This window comes from Oryctolagus cuniculus, chromosome 9 (assembly GCF_051225735.1).
Source record: "Oryctolagus cuniculus isolate XC-2025 breed Fujian yellow rabbit chromosome 9, ASM5122573v1, whole genome shotgun sequence".
Lineage (NCBI taxonomy): Eukaryota > Metazoa > Chordata > Mammalia > Lagomorpha > Leporidae > Oryctolagus > Oryctolagus cuniculus.
The window spans coordinates 78,382,611-78,401,045 of NC_142875.1; the positions used below are offsets into that span (position 1 = coordinate 78,382,611).

Here is an 18,435-nt window from a genome sequence, read left to right on the forward strand (position 1 = left end):
TTAAATAAAATAAAAGCAGCCCCCAAAATGTATTATGCAGAATAAACAATGAGGGTTGTTCCCCTTTGGTCACTGTTGCCCTAAATCCCTGCCAGATGGTCAAGCAGAGCAGCTCATGTTTCAGCAAATTACAGAACCTCATTAGGACTCCATTTCATGTTTTTAGAAGCTGTGGGCCTTCACATGAGGCAATGTTGATTTCTTAAGCTTGTATGACAACATAATGAATGCACGCTAGTGAAGGGCTCAATGAAATGTGAAACAATCAGTGAATTCTTTGCATATTTTATTTTTCTTTTTTTGATTTCCAACTCACACACATCTGGCATATTTTACATCTTTGCAATAAAACATGGTTACAATAGCTTAAGGAATTTATATATCCAAAATATTTCACCATGATCTCAAGATGAAATGAACTTGTCTTCCAGATGTTCAGTATCCTCCCAATTCTAAGCTACAAACTCAAGATATTGCTTACAGCCTGGTGATGAATAACTTAATCATTACGCTGATTCCCCATAATTTCAGAATTTCATAAATACAAACAACAATGAAGAAGGAATTCGGTGCTAAAACTTACTAGTACAAGGTGGATAACAAATAAGTAATCACATCAATAAATAATGATATGTTTCTGGTGCAAAGTGCCAATACAAAGAACCCATGATCTTGTTTTATCTTTTTAAATAAATGACTGCAAGTGAGTGTAAATTCTGAGAAAATTACATTCCTGTAACATGCCTCATAGCCCTACCGACACAATATGTACATCTATGACGATACAGTCACCAAATATACAAAGAAGAAACATGAATAAAGTGTATATACCCCTGGGTGTATAACTTGATTAGTACAATGTATGGAAAATCATTTGACAGCCATCATTTTATATCATAAAAGATGAAGTGCCTTAGGCCAAGAATGTGGCTTTAGGTGAGAATTTCACAAGAACCTAAAAGAATAATCTCAGTTATTGTTGTAATAAAGTCCGACTTGTTAAAGAAACTAAGCTATTCAAGAACTAAAGAGGAAAACAAAAAGTCAGCATCAGATTCTCCTCCCCTAATGCACACACACTAAGCCTGTGGGATGACTCTGGAAGAGATGTCCAGGTGTTGGGAAGTCCTTACTATGGAACTAATGGTCATGACTTCTATTTATACAATAAAGCCCAGGACCTCATCCCTAAGCCCCCTTTCTGCTGTGTCTTCAAATTATAAAGGGTAGGGCTGAATTTTCTTTGTATAAAGTACCAAAAATGGCAAATAATGGCTTAGTATCCAAATGCTTTATGAGCAAATTTCACTTAGAAGGGATGAATTTAGATTAAAAAGTACAAATTATATTTTGGTGAAAATGTCAAAAATTACTGATTGAGCCCAAATTCAACCCTTTCATACAAGCTGTGTCCTTGGACAGATCTTTCGGTGTCATAGTGTGAATGCACCTGTTCCATCAAGACATCAGGAGTAAAGAACATGCAAGTTGTAACTCCACAATAAAATTAAGAAACGTTTTGTTCTTTATACAAGGTTTTACTTTTACAAAAGTATCCCTTTAAATAAGATGCATCTGATGTACAAAGTATCAAACGTGTTTTTTTTTTTTTTCTCAGCTTGAAAAGAGGCTGGAAATGGGATGCAGGTTAGGTTCAAAGCTTCACCTTTATAACAACTGGACACAAGGTTCCTCAGAATTGTCAAAAGTCTCTTGTGACGCGTCCTACAACCTTTTCTCAATAAACAACAATATATGAAATAATTACCAAAACATCTCCTAATTCATATAATTTACATGATAGAAGCTTGCTTGACAGCAGCTGGTGTTCAGTCCTGAAAAAACACACAAAGTAAAATGGTTGCTGACTACAATGTACAGCTATTGCTGGGTGTGATGGAATGTACAACAGAGGTCGATGTAGGCGAGTTGCTCCACCAGATATTGCCTTCCACGCAGCACTTGTGCTCTCAGCTTTGCTTTGGGGTCTTCACTGGTCTTCAGTATCTGTTCTGATGCTCATAGTGCCACCGATTAAAATCTATATTAAAAGCTACAATGCTACCAGAAGCCATGCCAGTAATGAGAGTTCTGGAAAAACAGAGAGAATAGTTCAGAGTGATACAAAATCATTTCTGTGGCTGCTGCTTGACACTAGACAATGCCATGATCTCAAAGGTCACTGAGCTATAGTCTGTGTTCACTGAGATGGGATTAAAATTCTTCAGCGTTCTGCCTGGAGCCTCTGAGCCAGTCCTGTGCATCTCCTGTGACCCCAGTTCCCAGATCCCTGGGCACCTGCTGTGCCTTGACAATCACATCCACGCCTATCCACTGTCTCCTTCTGGCTATCTGTTGTTTCTCTGTGCATTTCTGGCTTTCCTGCTTATCTCCCTGACCTTTCCGATGTTGGTCTGCTCCTCTACTCACTTCACCCTTCAACTTGCTCCACACTCCTTGGAGTAGCACATAAATGGCCTCGTCTCCTTCAGAGGCCCCACGTGCCCAGTTCCCACTGCCGACTGATGCACCCAGCAGGCTGTCAGACAACCCCAGGCTCTTAACCTGTCTACCCTGAATCACTGTCCTCGTACTGACCTTGCTGGTTTGTCTCTGGTTAAGTCACCCTTCTTCCAACCACACAGCCATTCTCTGGGTGGCTTCTCCCCTGCCTGCTGGGACCGAGCTCAGGTCCTTCCAGCTGGACCAAGCGCCGCTTCACTTGTCATCTGACACCTCATCCAATATATCTTTCTGAGCGTACGTCCCCAATATATGTCTATCAGTTTATAATTTACAGCCAGGTGCTGCTGTTCCAGCATATTGGATGCATTGCAAAACAACAAAAATCATGCAAATGAAGGGCTAAAATAGAAACAAACCTGGGCATGTCTTTCCTTCAACACTGCTGGAGACCCCTGACACTAAGACTGCGACTCTGCGCCCTCCACCCACCCTCTCTGTCCGGGCCTGGTGACTCCTCGTGGCATCTTTTCTGTGCTCCCCAGCCCTCCAGAGAGCTCACCACTTCCTTTTCAGTTATCCTGCCCTTGCTTCCCCTCATAGCACAAGGGGTCTTTCAAAAGTTCACAGAAAATGGCATTAAAAGATAAGCTTATTTTGGTGCAAAACATTTTGAAATCTGTGAATAGTTTTCTCAAAATATGCACTTTTAATGAACTTTTTGAAGAAGCCTTATATACATGGATTTCAAAAAAAGTTAATGCATTTTAATGCTGTTTTTCATGAACTCTGGAGAGTCCCCTGATACACCGAGACTGTGATTATATGAGCTCTTTGGGGTCAGTACTCTTGGCCTGGCTCCTTAGTACTTCACAGAGTATCTCACTTAGGACGGTGGCATCAAATGCTTGCAAAATGAATACTAGAATGAATATGAGGGAGAAAGCAATATTCAAATTATTTAAGAACATAAATTATTTGACATGCTTCAGAAATATCAATGGATACACAAATAAATACACAGTAAACCATGCCAATTTATTCATAAATGTGGACTGCAGCGCTTTGGAATATGCTAATAATAACCTTGGACTTTCTTTATAAGACTAATATTTAAAATATTTTAAAATCAATATTCTAATATAGACTATTATAGTTGGAAAAAGTTGATTAACAAACTTTTCTTATTTCTATTAAATATATAGTAAACATAACACATTACATCCCATTTTAAGATTATAGGGTTTTAATTTAATTTTTTGTTTTAGGTTTTATAGTCTTTAATATTTTTTTTATTTTATGATACACCTAACAGTGAATTTTAGGAAATAACAAAATCTTGTCACAAACTGAAGACTATGTAAAATGTTAATTAATGTCCATATCAATTCTAAGAAAGAATTAAAATATCTTAGAGGAATACATAAAATACAACAATATAACATAAATGAAAAATAAGTGAATAGTAAAATAAGGAAAAGTTTATTTCAGGGAATAGATTTGCAGTTTGTGTTTTTTAAAGGAAAGGCCAGCTGCAATATGCACTATGTGTTTTGCTGGAATTTCATTAGCTAGAACTAGGCTTCACCCTGAAACCCACATCTGCTCAGAAATGGTTCTTTCACATGAAGGGAGCAGAGAAAGCTGGAGACCAGGTCAGGAGCTGCGAACAGAGAAGCTGGTGGAATAGATCCTATGTCTTAGGCCCTGAAGTATCTGTGCATCTCTCTTGGAATACTTACTCCTCCCCTCAATTTACCCTTTCCTTTGGGAGTCCTTCTTTTGTCTACACACTGGGATCTTATTCATAGCACATTTCACCATTAGTAGAATGCAAAGAGTTCTCTCTGATTACAGCTGCCTTGGCACAGCTCACCTCTGGTCATGGGATAAGTCCATCGCTCTAATGCCAGCATCACATCCAGGGTAAATGTACAGCTGCTTGAAGTCGCATGCCTGCCAGACCTCCACCACACCATTGTCCCCTCCGGTCACCAGGTTCTGGCCATCGCTGCTCAGGAGAATGGCCTTCAGAGAGGGCAGACAACCAGTTCTCTCAGTTCTCTGTTTTCCCCAAACAATGGGTGCTATTGAAAAGCACCAAATCCACTCCCTTATAATTATCTCCTTTTAGTCATTTGTCTAAGTTTCCTAAAGTCTAATCCCCAGAATTTACAATGTGGAATTCATCAAAGTTCTTAAATAAATATACAAAACATATTATGAAAACCAATTTAAGTTACAAAATTACATGAGTCCCTAAGAGAATATTACAGTCTAATATAGGAAGAACTTAAGAATCAAATAACATGTTTTTGTTACGTTTTGAATGTTAACAATGCTGAAACTTTTAGAACAAATTGAAGAATCACATTTCGAAACAGTTTTTAATAATGATAAGCCAGCAATTGTAATTCATTCATGAATGAAGGGCAACTGGAGACATGTAATTTTGGCTTATGTTTTAAAGATAGGGTTCTTTGACAATAATCTTACTTTCAGTCCTCTGAGGATACAATGCTGAAATCATTATTTTTGTAAAAGGAGCTTAAAAAACATCTCCTGAAGGGTCTAATATCTAATAAACATTAGCTATCACCTCTAATACATGGGGTTAATTAACTTGGGATTAAGTGAACTGGGGGTGTATTCAAAGTTATCAATCTATATGAATTTATATACTTTTTAAAATCGAGCACATATTTATCCTGATACCAGGGAAATTCTCCTATGAATCATTTAATGTCAAACAATCAACTTCTAGTTCCTTGGCTTCTGTCCTACTTAGCATCATACATGCAGACTCACCCGTGTGGAATCATTGATCTCCATCTGAGCCAAAAGTTTCCCGTTAATGCTGAAATTGCTGAACCGCCCTCGTTCGTAGTATATGATACAGTGGCCTTCACTGGAGACAGAAATCAAGCGCGGGAACAAGCAGTTTTCTGGTCCTTCAAGGGCTCTCAGCAAATCTCCAGTGATGGTGTGGACAAGGCAAGGGCCCTCTGCAGAGGGGTGACACCATGGGCAGGGTTAGTGGGTGAGGACAGATCACACACTAGCTCTCACCAGCCTGGCAGTCTTACCTGGTTATGCACCAGATATGTGGAAAGAAGACAGAAAAGGAAAAGGGTATGCTTGCCACAGCCAAGCACTGAGGTTTTGTTTGAACAGCACACAGCAACTGGTAAATAATGCACACACACGGGCTCCAAACTGTTTCTCTTGGTAAGAACTTGATCTTTTCTTTTGTCAGATAATATTCATAATAAAAGCACGTAGTTCATAGATTATTTGAGAATAAAAGCCTATGTGTCCCAGAAATTTTCTTTTAATGTGCTTTTAGAGATTTTTCTTGCAGGCTTAAGACAATGATCAGAACAATTGTTAATTGTCTCTGCTAACATCAAAATTTTATGGGGCTGGTGTTGTGGCATGGCTGGTTAAGCCACTGCCTATAATGCCGGCACCCCATACCAGTGTTTGTTCCAGTCCCGGATGCTCCACTTCTGATCCACCTCCCTACCAATGTGCCTGGGAAAGCAGTGGAAGATGATTCAAATGCTTGGGCCCCTGCCATCCACATGAGAGACTTGGCTAAAGCTTCTGGCTCTTAGCTTCCGCCTGGCAGCCCCAGCTGCTGTGGCTATTCGGGGAGTGAACCAGTGGATAGAAGATCTTTCTCGATGTCTCTCCCTCTCTTTCTCCCTTTGTAACTCTGCCTTTCAAATAAATAAATTAAATCTTAGCAAATTTTAACATTGTACCCAAGAATACATTGCTATCAAGTAAGTTTCATCTTTTTCTGTAGTCCATACATAAATGTAAAAGCAAAATTAAGAAAACAAATCAGGTCATTTAGACTACAGAAACTTTTGGTCTTTTAAAATTTTTTAAAAATTTATTTGAAAGGCAGAGACAGAAATAGAGATAGAAGGAGAGAGAGAAATAGAGAAAAAGCTCTTCCATGTCCTGTTTCACTCCCTAAATGCCACAACAGCAGAGGCTGGGCCAATCTGAAGCTATGAGCCAGAAACTCAATCCGGAACACGGGTGGCAGGGACCTAAGCACTTTAGTTGTCACCTGCTGACACGCACGGTGTGCATCAGCAGGAAGCTAGAACTGGATGTGGCATGTGGATGTACACTCATGCACTCCGATATGGAATGAAGACATCCCAAGCATATTTATATCCATTCCCTGGCCCCAAAAATCCCCCCAAAAAACTGTGGATAAATGACATTTTTATTTTTCAATCATTTGATTTGAATAGACACGTATTTTACAAAACAAGTGACTTTATGAAACTACTGAATTTTCCTTCAATTACTAAAGTAATAGACATGCACTATAGAAAATTAAAAAAAATACTTAGTATCAACCTCATCTATAGAGATTAATGTTTTCTTCCCTATGTGTGTATATGTTGCTTATTTTCCTGTTTTTAGATTTATAGGATAGAATAATATTACATACATTATTACCCTTTTTAAAATTAAAAGACATTTATTAAAAATACTCTGTGTCCATCTTTGCATTTATACACTAAGATGAAAAACACATGGACCCTTGCCTTCAGACTATTCCTGTTTTCATAAAGCAGCCAGAATAAGCTGTAACAACCAAATCTGATCATCTTATCGCCTAGGTTAAAAATCTTCAATGGGGGGTGAGCATTTGTCTTAGCAGCTAGAGACCACTAAGAAGCCTATGTCCCATATCAAAATTCGTGGGCTTGCTTCCCAGTTCTGGCTCCTGATTCCAACCTCATGCTAATGCAGGCCCTGAGAGGCAGCCAGCGATGGCTCAATTAGTTGGGTGCCTGCCATCCATGTGGGAAACCTGGGTTGGACTCCTGGCTCTGGGTTTCGGCCTTTGGCATTTAAGACTGAATGAGTGGATGGGAGCTCTCTCTGTCTCTCTTTCTCTGCCTCTTGAATTAAATTATATATACGAAACAATAACTTCAGTGGTCTCCCACCCTACCTAACATTGTAAATTCTAGTGCCACTGGCAGCAGCCCACCCCATCCCCGACTTTCTCTCTTTGGCCTCAGCCTCCTCACACTCCAGATTCCTTGCTCTTTCAGTTTCTCTTAAGCATTAGGTACCTTTCTGCCTTTCCACAGCAAACCACTGTCTCAGCCAGAATTGGGGCCAAAGTTTTCTGATTCTTCCTGAAAAGCATCTTACAGACTCGTGTACGCGCATGCTCTCTCTCTCTCTCTCTCTCTCTCTCTCTCTCTCTCTCTCACACACACACACACACACACTCACACACATTCAACAGAACCACAGTCCCTAGCATTGTGAAGAAGGAAGGTGGATCCAAGGCCAAGTCTAAGGAGAAACCTGACTCCTTCAGGGCCCCTCTGCAGCAGGGACATTTCCCCTTTGTCTTCCAATTTCCTTTTTAATGGTTGTCTCAGATGGATGCATTGTAACTTAATTTGCTAGTGTTCTAGTTCGAATGCTGGTGACTACAGAATACCACATAAATTCTGATGTACACTGTATATTAGTACTGGTAAATATTAAGAACAAAACGAAACAGCTGCAAAGAACCTAGGGATTGCATCTGTCTGTGGAACATCTCCTGGAAGAAAAGAAACCATCAAGTGTTAGGTTATGGTTAGTTTGAGAAAATGGTACATTTTAAAATGAAAGAAATGGCTTCTGACCTTTAGCACCACTGATAACGAGTCCAAGTTCTGCACAGACAGAAACACAGACGACTTCATGGTCATGACCTGTGAGCACAGCCCTGGGCGCCGGGTAGTCACCTACGGGAGACCAGCAGCAGTGAGTCATGCAGACACAAAGAGCGACAGGGCCAAAGGCAACTTGCACAAACAATCATCATTGTTTATTAGCTGTGTGACCACATGCCAGTTACTTAACCTCTCTGTTGTTTCCTCATCTGTGAAATGGGCATAACTACTGTATTTGGACATAGGCTGTTTAAATGATAGGATATTAGGACAGTGGTGATAGTTTTTCTCTTGATTATTGTGATGAGAAAGGCATAATGCCTGTCAAGAAATTTACATGTGCTATTTAATTATATCATTATATGAGGTTAGCTACTGTTATTCTTATTTTGTACCCTAGAACACCAAGGCTTTGCAAGTTTTACACAACTTCCCTAAATTTCATATAGCTAGCAAGTGCTGCAACTGAACCCAAAGCTATCAAATTCTGACAGCCATGCTCTTCTCTATTTAAATAGGCTCCCTAGAATCTCTTTGATTTGGGTGGGGGCTGGTAGGAGAGAGGGGGTGAGGAAAGCGGTGAAGTGAAAGAAGAGATAATTATCTTAATTCTCCATTTCATTTTATTTATTGTTAATGTAACTAAAAATTCTAGCTGAATTCCATAAGCCTTCTCACTGCTAAGTGCTCTCACAAACTGAATGAATATCTTCCAAGTTACAGGCATTCCCCAAGCATGCCTGAAGCTGGGAGTATGAAGATGTATAAGGCATGATCTGTAACTGTTCAAAACATATCAGATGACCATGGGCTCCCATGGGCTGACCACTTAAAGCCCTCAACTATGTCAAGTGTGAGAAGGAAAAAATGTGTGTGCACAGAGTACATCAGGGGTCAAAACATCTCCACATGCACGAAGAGGAAGAATATGTGTTGAATAAACTGTGTGCACGTGAGACGATGTGAGGACTGGTGAAGCTGGGACGACATCGGTCCAATACTGTTATCCTTGGTAAAGCTACTGGGAGAGAGTTCAGTTTAGGATGGAGATGAGGGACCTCTGTAGACTCACAGAGCTGGAGTGTGGAGGAATAGGAAATAAGAGAAGGTCAGAGAGGCAATGTGGAAGGAAATAGGGTGTGGAGCCATTTCGGGAAAGGTTCTGAGGAATTCCTTTAGTAGATGGGCTAAGAAAGCCAACACTGGCCATACGGGCAGTGTGTGAAGACCTGACTCGGTGAAGAGAAATTCTAATGAGGGCAGGGTAATCAGAAAGCAGGGTGTGGAACATTTGGTAACAATGAATTCTAGATTTGGACCACTCAATTAGATTTAATAATTTATTGATGCTTTGTTGTACTCCACTATTTCCATTTCCCACTAATGTTACAATTGTTAATGTCTTACATTGTCCGTGTTCTCATTTTTAAAACAATTAGAGCAGACTCCTATTATATGACATTGACTTATCCTAGATATCTTATTGAGCCCATAGTCTCATCTTACCAGAGTTACATCTGTTTGTGTATATATAAATATCATTATTTCATCTTAAATTATCAGTTTCATTAACTATAACTTTTTCTTTTTAAGACATGCTGTTGATTACTGTTTATAGCCCTTGTCTATACTCTTGAGGAACAGTGGTTTTTCTACTTACTACTTGTTGAATTCTTCATTTAGTGGAAGGTATAACTTGTGATTATAAAGTAAACTGAAAGCATGTCATAGTAAAATTGAAAGAAAAATAGGAAGCAGGAGAGAGGGAGGGTAGGGTGGGAAGTAGCATTATGCTCTTGAACTGTATATATGAAATACATGACACTCATTCCCTTTATATAAATTTAAAAAAGACATGCTGTTGTTAACTTGATCTCATAATTACAATTCTTTCAAAATTCTTGATATTTATTAAACTTGAGAAGTTCTGTGAACATTTTTAGGTTTCAGATTTGCATCTTGATGATACTCCAAGGTTTTAAAAATCAGTTATAAAGATGAAAACTTCTCTTTGCTGTCATACATCTGGGCAATGATAATTTTTTGCTGTGAAAATTTTAAACCAAAACATGCTTTAAGATGAGCTAATTAAAGCCAATGTTTTTAAACTTAGGAGGCCCAAGGCCACATTCCAGGGAACCTGAGATTTTGTTTTCTTTTTTTGCTGTTGCTGATGGTTCTGTTTTCTTGAAAAGGGGTCAGTGTATTACTCAAGTGTGAGGAATACTACTATAGACTAATTCACTTTTTTCTCCAAGTTCACAAATCCCTTTTAAGTTGGTGGCTTCCACACAGCTACTTGATTTTCTTCTTAGAATTAAATAATTTTAAAAAATAATAATTACATATTAAATATTTATAACATATGTAAAATATTAAAGGAATTAAATGAATTTTCTAGCATTCATCCCCAGCTTATAAAATATAAAACATTACCAGTAATTTTAATGCCCCTTTCTTATGTCTTAGATTGGAGAATATTATTTTTTTCAAAAGTTCTGTATTTTTCTTTTCTGTTTATTGGGTGTCACTTGGTATAGGTTGCTCAGCTTGCAAACTTTCTTTTATAGCATTTGAGCTCCTTGCACACTTGTCTGCTTTTCTCTGTGAACTTGTATTCTGGGTTTGATTCCTGGGTCCCCCATCTTTCTCAGAGAAATACTCTGTGGTCTGGTGTTGGCACTTTTCTTCCCAAGAGCTGCCTTGAGAGTTGAACTCTCACCTTCCAGCTCTCACTGTAGAGGAGTGGGTAGCAGGTGTGTTCAAGGGCTGGCAGATGTGTCTACCTCCTAGATAACCCCTCCCTTGGCACTGATGTGGCTCCAGGGGGAAGTAGTGCAACAGGACGGGGGCAGGAGCCTTCCTTAAGACCTTATCTGCGCCCTCAGTGATTTTCACAGTTTAATGTGAGTTCTCCTAGACCCATATCTTCCATTCTACATTTGAGCATTCTCTTGGATGCAGAGTGGGAGAAGGGGGCCAGCAGCCCATGTCAGTTTGCCATCTTATTTTAAGTTCCTGCATATTGCTGCATCGATTTTTTTTAGAAATTTATTTATTTATTTGAAAGGTAGTTACAGAGAGGCAGAGGCAGAGGCAGAGGCAGAGGCAGAGGCAGAGGCAGAGGCAGAGGCAGAGGCAGAGGTAGAGGTAGAGGTAGAGGTAGAGGTAGAGAGAGAGGTCTTCCATCCACTGGTTCACTCCCCAAATGGCTGCAACCCAGAGCTGGGCCAATCTGAAGCTAGAAGCCAGGAGCTTCTTCTGAGTCTCCCATGCGGGTGCAGGGACCCAAAATGTTGGACCATCCTCCACTGCTTTCCCAGGCCACAAGCAGAGAGCTGGATCAGAAGTGGAGTAGTTGGGATTCAAACCAGAGCCTATAGGGGATGCTGGCACTGCAGGTAATGGCTTTACCCACTATGCCACAGCACCTGCTTTTGCATCAGGTTTTGAATGCTGGTAGACCAATGACTTACATGATCAGTAGTCTTGGGTCTGTCTAAAATGCATTTAAATAAGTTATATGATTATGCTTCAAAAATGCTTTGATTTCCTTGGTAAAATGGGGACTAAGTATTGGTAAGATTTTATAAATGGTATTATTCTTAATTTTCCTAAGTGACTGGGGGAAGTGTTTGGCACTCTGTTAAGTGGCCCCCAGGATGCCTATACCTCATATCTGGGTGCCTGATTGGAGTTCGAACTGCTTCACTCTGATCCAGTTTCCTGCTAATGTGCATTCTCGGAGGCAGCAGGTGATGGCTCAAGTATTTGGGTCCCTGCCACCCACATGGGAGACCTGGATTAAGTTCTGGGCTCCCGGCTTCACTCTGGCCCATTTCTGACTATTGGAAGCATTTGGCAAGTGACACAGCAGATGGAAGATCTCTATCTGTCTTGCTCTCTCTGTTTCTCTGTCAAATAAAAATAAGCAAATAAATTTTTATAAAGTAAAGTAAAATTTATTTTTATAAAAAACAAGTACCATTTTTGTCTAACAGATTATTTTATCTGGAAGAGACTGACACACTGAAAAACCTTGAAATTATATGCTTAATAAAATTGATATAAAATAAATAAAATAGCTTTGAGAGCTTTTCTTTATAAGCTATAGAAAAAAACAATCAAATTTTCTTGTAGGGGACTGACAAAAATTTATAAAAATATTCCTTACATAAGTTTTCTTTTAGGAAACAAGTTTTTCAAAGGCTTGTACCTGATTTAGAGAGTTAAAATGTTTCATTTTTTCATTCTAATTTCCCTAGATCATTTGAAGGATCTGTGAAGCTTAACTATGAAGAGATATTGTTCAGGGCCCCTGAAAGCACTATTTCCCTCTGTAGGATGAAGAATAGTAAATAAAATATTATTCTGGGTTCTTTGCAGCCAGGGAAAAGCTTATTTCCTATATTTCATTTCATTGCCTGGGACAGATGTCACACACCCCAATAATCATTCAAAATCTTGGGAATATTCTGTCACTGTCACATCACAATTGATGGATGTAGATCAGGGTTAAAGGGCCCAGTGCAGAGGGAGGTGCAGGTGAGAGCCCCCTCCAAGGACCATGGCACCACTGCTCTCATCTCCACTCATTTCCTAAACAGAAGAGCCCCCTGTGTGACGGAATTACTATGGATGATAAAGGTTCCTCACTGGCAAGCATTTGGAAAACCCAAATGAAAGGCTTAAACGATTCCACCTCATTTTTACCAAAGGTCATTTAATAACCTCAAATTGGATGACCGGAAAAAAAAAATCTCACAATAAGGGATTCAATCAAAGGATGTAGTAGTTTCATTGCTATTGAGATTTCAAGATTTATTTCCAAATATTATGTCAGAAATCTGCTGGGATATCTGACAAGAGCAGTGTCGAGGAGGAGTCCCTCATCAAGACGAAGTGGGGCCCAAAGACCGAATGTGCATGGGCACCTGGGGACACAAACAAAGCCATTCCATAGGGTGCAAAATGTGCAGCTGGCCCATGGCATGGTTTCCTTTTACTACATACTCTGAGTATCTGAGGAGGACTAAGTGATAGGTATGATGACCCATTTGCTCATTCACTCCAAGTTCCTTTATCCCTCTTCAGAGAAGGCACTGACTGCATTTTCCTCGGAGCACTGTTTGCAGAGCAAAATTTCCCTTGAAATTCCAAACCTGGGTCACAGTATATTACTATACCATCATGACCTTCCAAAGAACAGTGTAACCCACCTGCCTTTCCCAGGGAAGCTGAGCGCCGCATGGTGTGTGGGCATCCCTGGTCTGTGAGCCAAAGCTCTCTGATCAGACAGCATGCTCCTTAGCCTTGTTTCTGCTATTGCTTTGGACCCAGGCCCAGGACCTTTCTTGAAACCTCAGTCCCATAAAGGGGCAGGAAAAGCATGGAGTGGGTGGCAAGCCGCTCCCTTCTCAGTCATGAATCCTAATGAGCCTCCTGGGGCTAGGCTGAAGGGATGGCATGGCTGAGTGGTCCATGGGAGAGTGGGTCCTGTGCTAGGCCTGTTCCAGTACATAGACCACTTGGCTGTCAGAAAGTCCTATAAGATTTATAACCTGTCTAACTAAGCTTTCTCTGATACCTAATAAAAAGATGGTTTAATATTTACTAAACCCTAGACAAGATTCCCAGCTCTGAGAATGAGACAAGCTCATATAATACATAAATACACTTTAAAAAATACATCTGGGCTACTCTGTGTCCCTGTTTAGAATACCATTGGTTAGTGGCAGTTGTGAAACTGAGCACCAAGACAGTCTTTTGCAAAGAAGTCAGGGAGCAAACAAAGAGGGATGTGATTTGGCAGATGTTTCGTGACAGGTTGAGGCTGGCAGGAGGGTCAGTGTCCACGGCTGAAGCTTACACAATGGGGGCCCAGAGAAGGTATGTGTGCACAGCTGGAGGTTCCCTTTCAATTGGCTTCTTTCAGAGTCTGCATAATGCTTGTACATGAGCTAAAATACATGTTTTTTTTTTTTTTTTAAAGTGGAATAGAAAAGTACATAGCACAGTGAATCTCTTTTCAAAGTTTCTTACTGCTACGATTTTAAAAAATTGTGCATGTATTTATGCATCATCAAGCTGTCTATAAAGCACCTATCTGGAATAAACATTAAAACCACAGACTTTAAAAGCACATGGCTGAGCTGAGCTGCCAATGTATTTTAAATGTCTGTTGAACAGACAACAATGTTAACTTGCCCCTTTCGTGACTATCTTGTTGGAAGCTACAGCACGTAATGAGAAATGTCAAGTCCCAAGATCAATGAAATTTTGGACTCTAGGGAGTCCACAGGAATAGCATTGATCCTTTTAAAGAACACCAGTCAGAGATGGGCGGTAATATATTGCAAAGAGGGGCTCAAGAGGATAAGCGGCCAAGTCCAAGACACCTACCTGACAAAAAATTCAATCAGCTTTTAACACAAATTGCCTGCTCTGCTCTGCTTTCTTTCATGCAGTAGGCTGCTTCCAATTAAAGTGCGCAAATTAATTTTTATCACTTCCAAATTAGTTTCAGAATTTGTGTAAAAGTCTGTTTCAGATGAAAGCAGCTGTCCCTCACATCTTTGCAATTCTGTTATCTGGTTAGGGACCTCCTGAAAATCTCCAAGATAATTTTCTGTGTTCAAAGTTACAAGTTGGAAAGCATAATAATGAATATTATTAATATAAAATACGTTAATGAAACAACCATAATTCAGCTGTAGCATATGCTTGGTAGCCTTTGTTTGTTTCTTTTTATGGTCTGAGACCTGTTTGTGGTATTGTGTTCACAGATTTTCATTGTCTATGTGACAAACTCATTAAAATAGGAAAAACAATTAGAAAAAGGCAAAAGAAAATTTTTGAGATATCTAAATTAGTCACCACATATTTGACACAATGGAACTACAGACCCTGTCTTCACCTACCTATAAAAATTCACAAACATTACTTATTTTTTCTTTGTGGAATTAATACAACTATCTATTATAATAATAACACTTATAAAAAGAAACAAATATATTAAAGCCACTTGAATTTATCTTGAGAAGAGTTCAGTGATGTGCACATGAAGTTAGATAATAAATCCCATCATTTCATGATGTTATGATGAACAAGTATGATTTGGCCTCTCTGATATCTAAAGCAATTGAACATCTGTACCAAGACCAATTCTTGAATTTTTTTTTTTTTTTTTTTTTTTTTTTTTGACAGGCAGAGTGGACAGTGAGAGAGAGAGACAGAGAGAGAAAGGTCTTCCTTTTGCCGCTGGTTCACCCTCCAATGGCCGCCGCTGCAGCCGGCGCACCGCGCTGATCCTGGCAGGAGCCAGGAGCCAGGTGCTTTTCCTGGTCTCCCATGGGGTGCAGGGCCCAAGCACCTGGGCCATCCTCCACTGCACTCCCTGGCCATAGCAGAGAGCTGGCCTGGAAGAGGGGCAACCGGGACAGAATCCGGCGCCCCAACCGGGACTAGAACCCGGTGTGCCGGCGCCGCAAGGTGGAGGATTAGCCTATTGAGCCACGGCGCCGGCTCCAATTCTTGAATTATAACAGCTACTGGGATATTATGTTTCATGCTAAGACTCCCCCCTTCAAAGTCTAGGTTAATATATACAACCTCCAAAACCTAAGGGCACTGTGTCACACACTTTAATGTAAATTTAGACATAACTAGCTTTTTGGTCTTGAGTAGCAACATATTATGAGACAGAAAACACATATAGCCCGATTCTCTGACCTGTGAATGAGTAGCTAGAGCAGATTAAACTGGAACAGGAAAAAAAAAAATCTTTTCCTTTCATATGGTGAGTTTTCTGAAGGCAATGACTATGTTTATGTCAACACCATAGCTGGATCACAGATGTGACAGTCAATTCAGTGTGTGCTATGGCTGCCTTTCGAAAAAGTGCACTGACCAGTATATACAGTTGCTCTAGTCAGGCAACTATAAGGATACTTCAAAGACTCAATGGAACAATGGAAGAAAAAGACAGATTTATCGTGGTACAAAAAATTTTTGAAATTCATACTTAGTTTCTTCATGATATGCATTTTCCATTAATTTGTTGAAGAATCCTTGTTAAACTATTAGGTTGGCTATTTTAATAGAGTAATGAGTCATAAATAGTGAAGTCAGTCAAATACCCCATTTGACTTATTTATTTTCTTTTTACTTAATTGCTGATTATCATTATGGCAAAGAAATGAATCCAGGTTCTTACATAATTTTTAGTTTGTACCTAAGATATAAAGAAAAATCTTTTATGGATGTTCAAAATACTTATGGAACAAATCATGATTCCTATAAGAGATATTCAATTTAGGGAGTGTACCCAGGCAGGAGAAAGCAGTCCCATGATCAGAATTACACTGATTTCTTTCTTTTTTTTTTTTTTTAAATAAACCTTCTTCTCTGAGGTTTCTTTCTTCCTTTTTTTTTTTTTTTTTTTTGGACAGGCAGAGTTAGACAGTGAGAGAAAGAGACAGAGAGAAAGGTCTTCCTTTTCTGTTAGTTCATCCCCCAAATGGCCGCTATGGCCAGTGCACTGCGCCGATCTGAAGCCAGGAGCCAGGTGCTTCCTCCTGGTCTCCCATGCAGGTGCAGGGGCCCAAGCACTTGGGCCATCCTCCACTGCCTTCCTGGGCCACAGCAGAGAGCTGGACTGGAAGAGGAGCAACCGGGACAGAATCCGCGCCCCAACCAGGACTAGAACCCGGGGTGCCGGTGCCGCAGGTGGAGAATTAGCCTAGTGAGCCGCAGTGCCGGCCAGAATTACACTGATTCTTAAACACTTCAGAAGGTCACAGTCTGGGACTCTCCAACCTCCCAGCTGCTAAGACAACACCAGGCAACCGCCAGGCATCAACACACTTGCTGCTGCACTAATTCTTTAGGTGCTCATTATGTTTATTCAAGAAGAGTTTTTTCCCACTCATATTAAGGATACAGAAGCCATACTACAACTGTCCTATTAGGGGACAGGTGCTATGCTACATTTCGTTATGCTGCCTCCTGAGATGCTGGCATCCCATATTGAAGGTGCCACGTTTGAGTCCCGTCTGCTCTGCTTCTGATCCAACTCCCTGTTAATGCTCCTGGGAAAGCAGTGGAAGATGGCCTACATGCTTGGGGGCCCCTGCCACCCTCATGGGAGACCTGGATGGAGTTCCAGGCTCCTGGATTTGACCTGGACCAACCCTGGCCATTGTAACCATCTGGGAGTGAACCAGCAGATGGAAGATCTCTTTTTCTCCATCTCTCCTTCTCTCTCTGTCACTCTGCCTTTCAAACAAATAAAATAAATCTTTAAAAAGATGTCTATATTAAATATGCCAAAGTCTGGACAAAGTGGAGTTCATAGAAATGGTTTCAGTTTATAACAATCACAACTGCTTTTTTATCAAGGAATAAATTCCAACAGATGGAGGCAAAACTCAAAAATACGAGGGCATCTCAAAAAACTATTGGAAGAATGGAACTTTTTGAAAGATAAACTTACTGGGGCAGTCATTTGGCAGAGTGGTTAAGATGCCACTTAGTGTGCCTTTGTCCCATATCAGAATGCCTGGATTTGAATCCCAGGTCTGCTGCTTGTCCCAGTGCCCTGCTGATGCAGGGCCTGAGAGGCAGTGGCTCAAGTAGCTGGGTTCCTGCCACTCCATGGGAGACCTAGATTGAATTCTCAGCTCCTGGCTTCAGCCTGGCCTAGCTCTGGCTGTTGTGGGCATTTAGGGAGTGAACCAGTGGGTGGAAGCTCTGTCAGACTGCTTCTCTCATTATCTGACATTCAAAAAAAAGTTTATTTTGTTGTAAAATAATTTGAAATGCATGCATGGTTTTTTCATTAATTGTTTTCTTTTTTTTTTTTTTTTATTTTTTGACAGGCAGAGTGGACAGTGAGAGAGAGAGACAGAGAGAAAGGTCTTCCTTTGCCGTTGGTTCACCCTCCAATGGCCGCCGCGGCTGGCGCGCTGTGGCCGGCGCACCGCGCTGATCCGATGGCAGGAGCCAGGAGCCAGGTGCTTTTCCTGGTCTCCCATGGGGTGCAGGGCCCAAGCACCTGGGCCATCCTCCACTGCACTCCCTGGCCACAGCAGAGAGCTGGCCTGGAAGAGGGGCAACCGGGACAGAATCCGGCGCCCCAACCGGGACTAGAACCCGGTGTGCTGGCGCCGCTAGGCGGAGGATTAGCCTAGTGAGCCGCGGCGCCGGCCCATTAATTGTTTTCTATAATTTTTCGTAACTTTCTATAACTTAAAAAAGGTTT

At 40.6% G+C, this 18,435-nt stretch overlaps 1 protein-coding gene across 10 annotated transcripts in view; it reads right to left on the minus strand.

The window, feature by feature from the left end:
* Window positions 1-269: 269 nt before the first annotated feature.
* NBEA (neurobeachin) overlaps window positions 270-18,435 on the minus strand; it is a 732,675-nt gene continuing 714,509 nt past the window's right edge. For all 10 annotated transcript variants that reach the window (XM_070049020.2, XM_070049018.2, XM_051831739.3 and 7 more), the window contains 4 exons: window positions 8,145-8,246; window positions 5,272-5,468; window positions 4,340-4,491; window positions 270-2,091 (listed from right to left, as the gene is read on the minus strand). In XM_070049020.2, coding sequence (XP_069905121.1) covers window positions 2,001-2,091; window positions 4,340-4,491; window positions 5,272-5,468; window positions 8,145-8,246 — 542 coding nt within the window. In that variant the 3' untranslated portion in view covers window positions 270-2,000. The remainder of the gene's footprint in view (window positions 2,092-4,339; window positions 4,492-5,271; window positions 5,469-8,144; window positions 8,247-18,435) is intronic.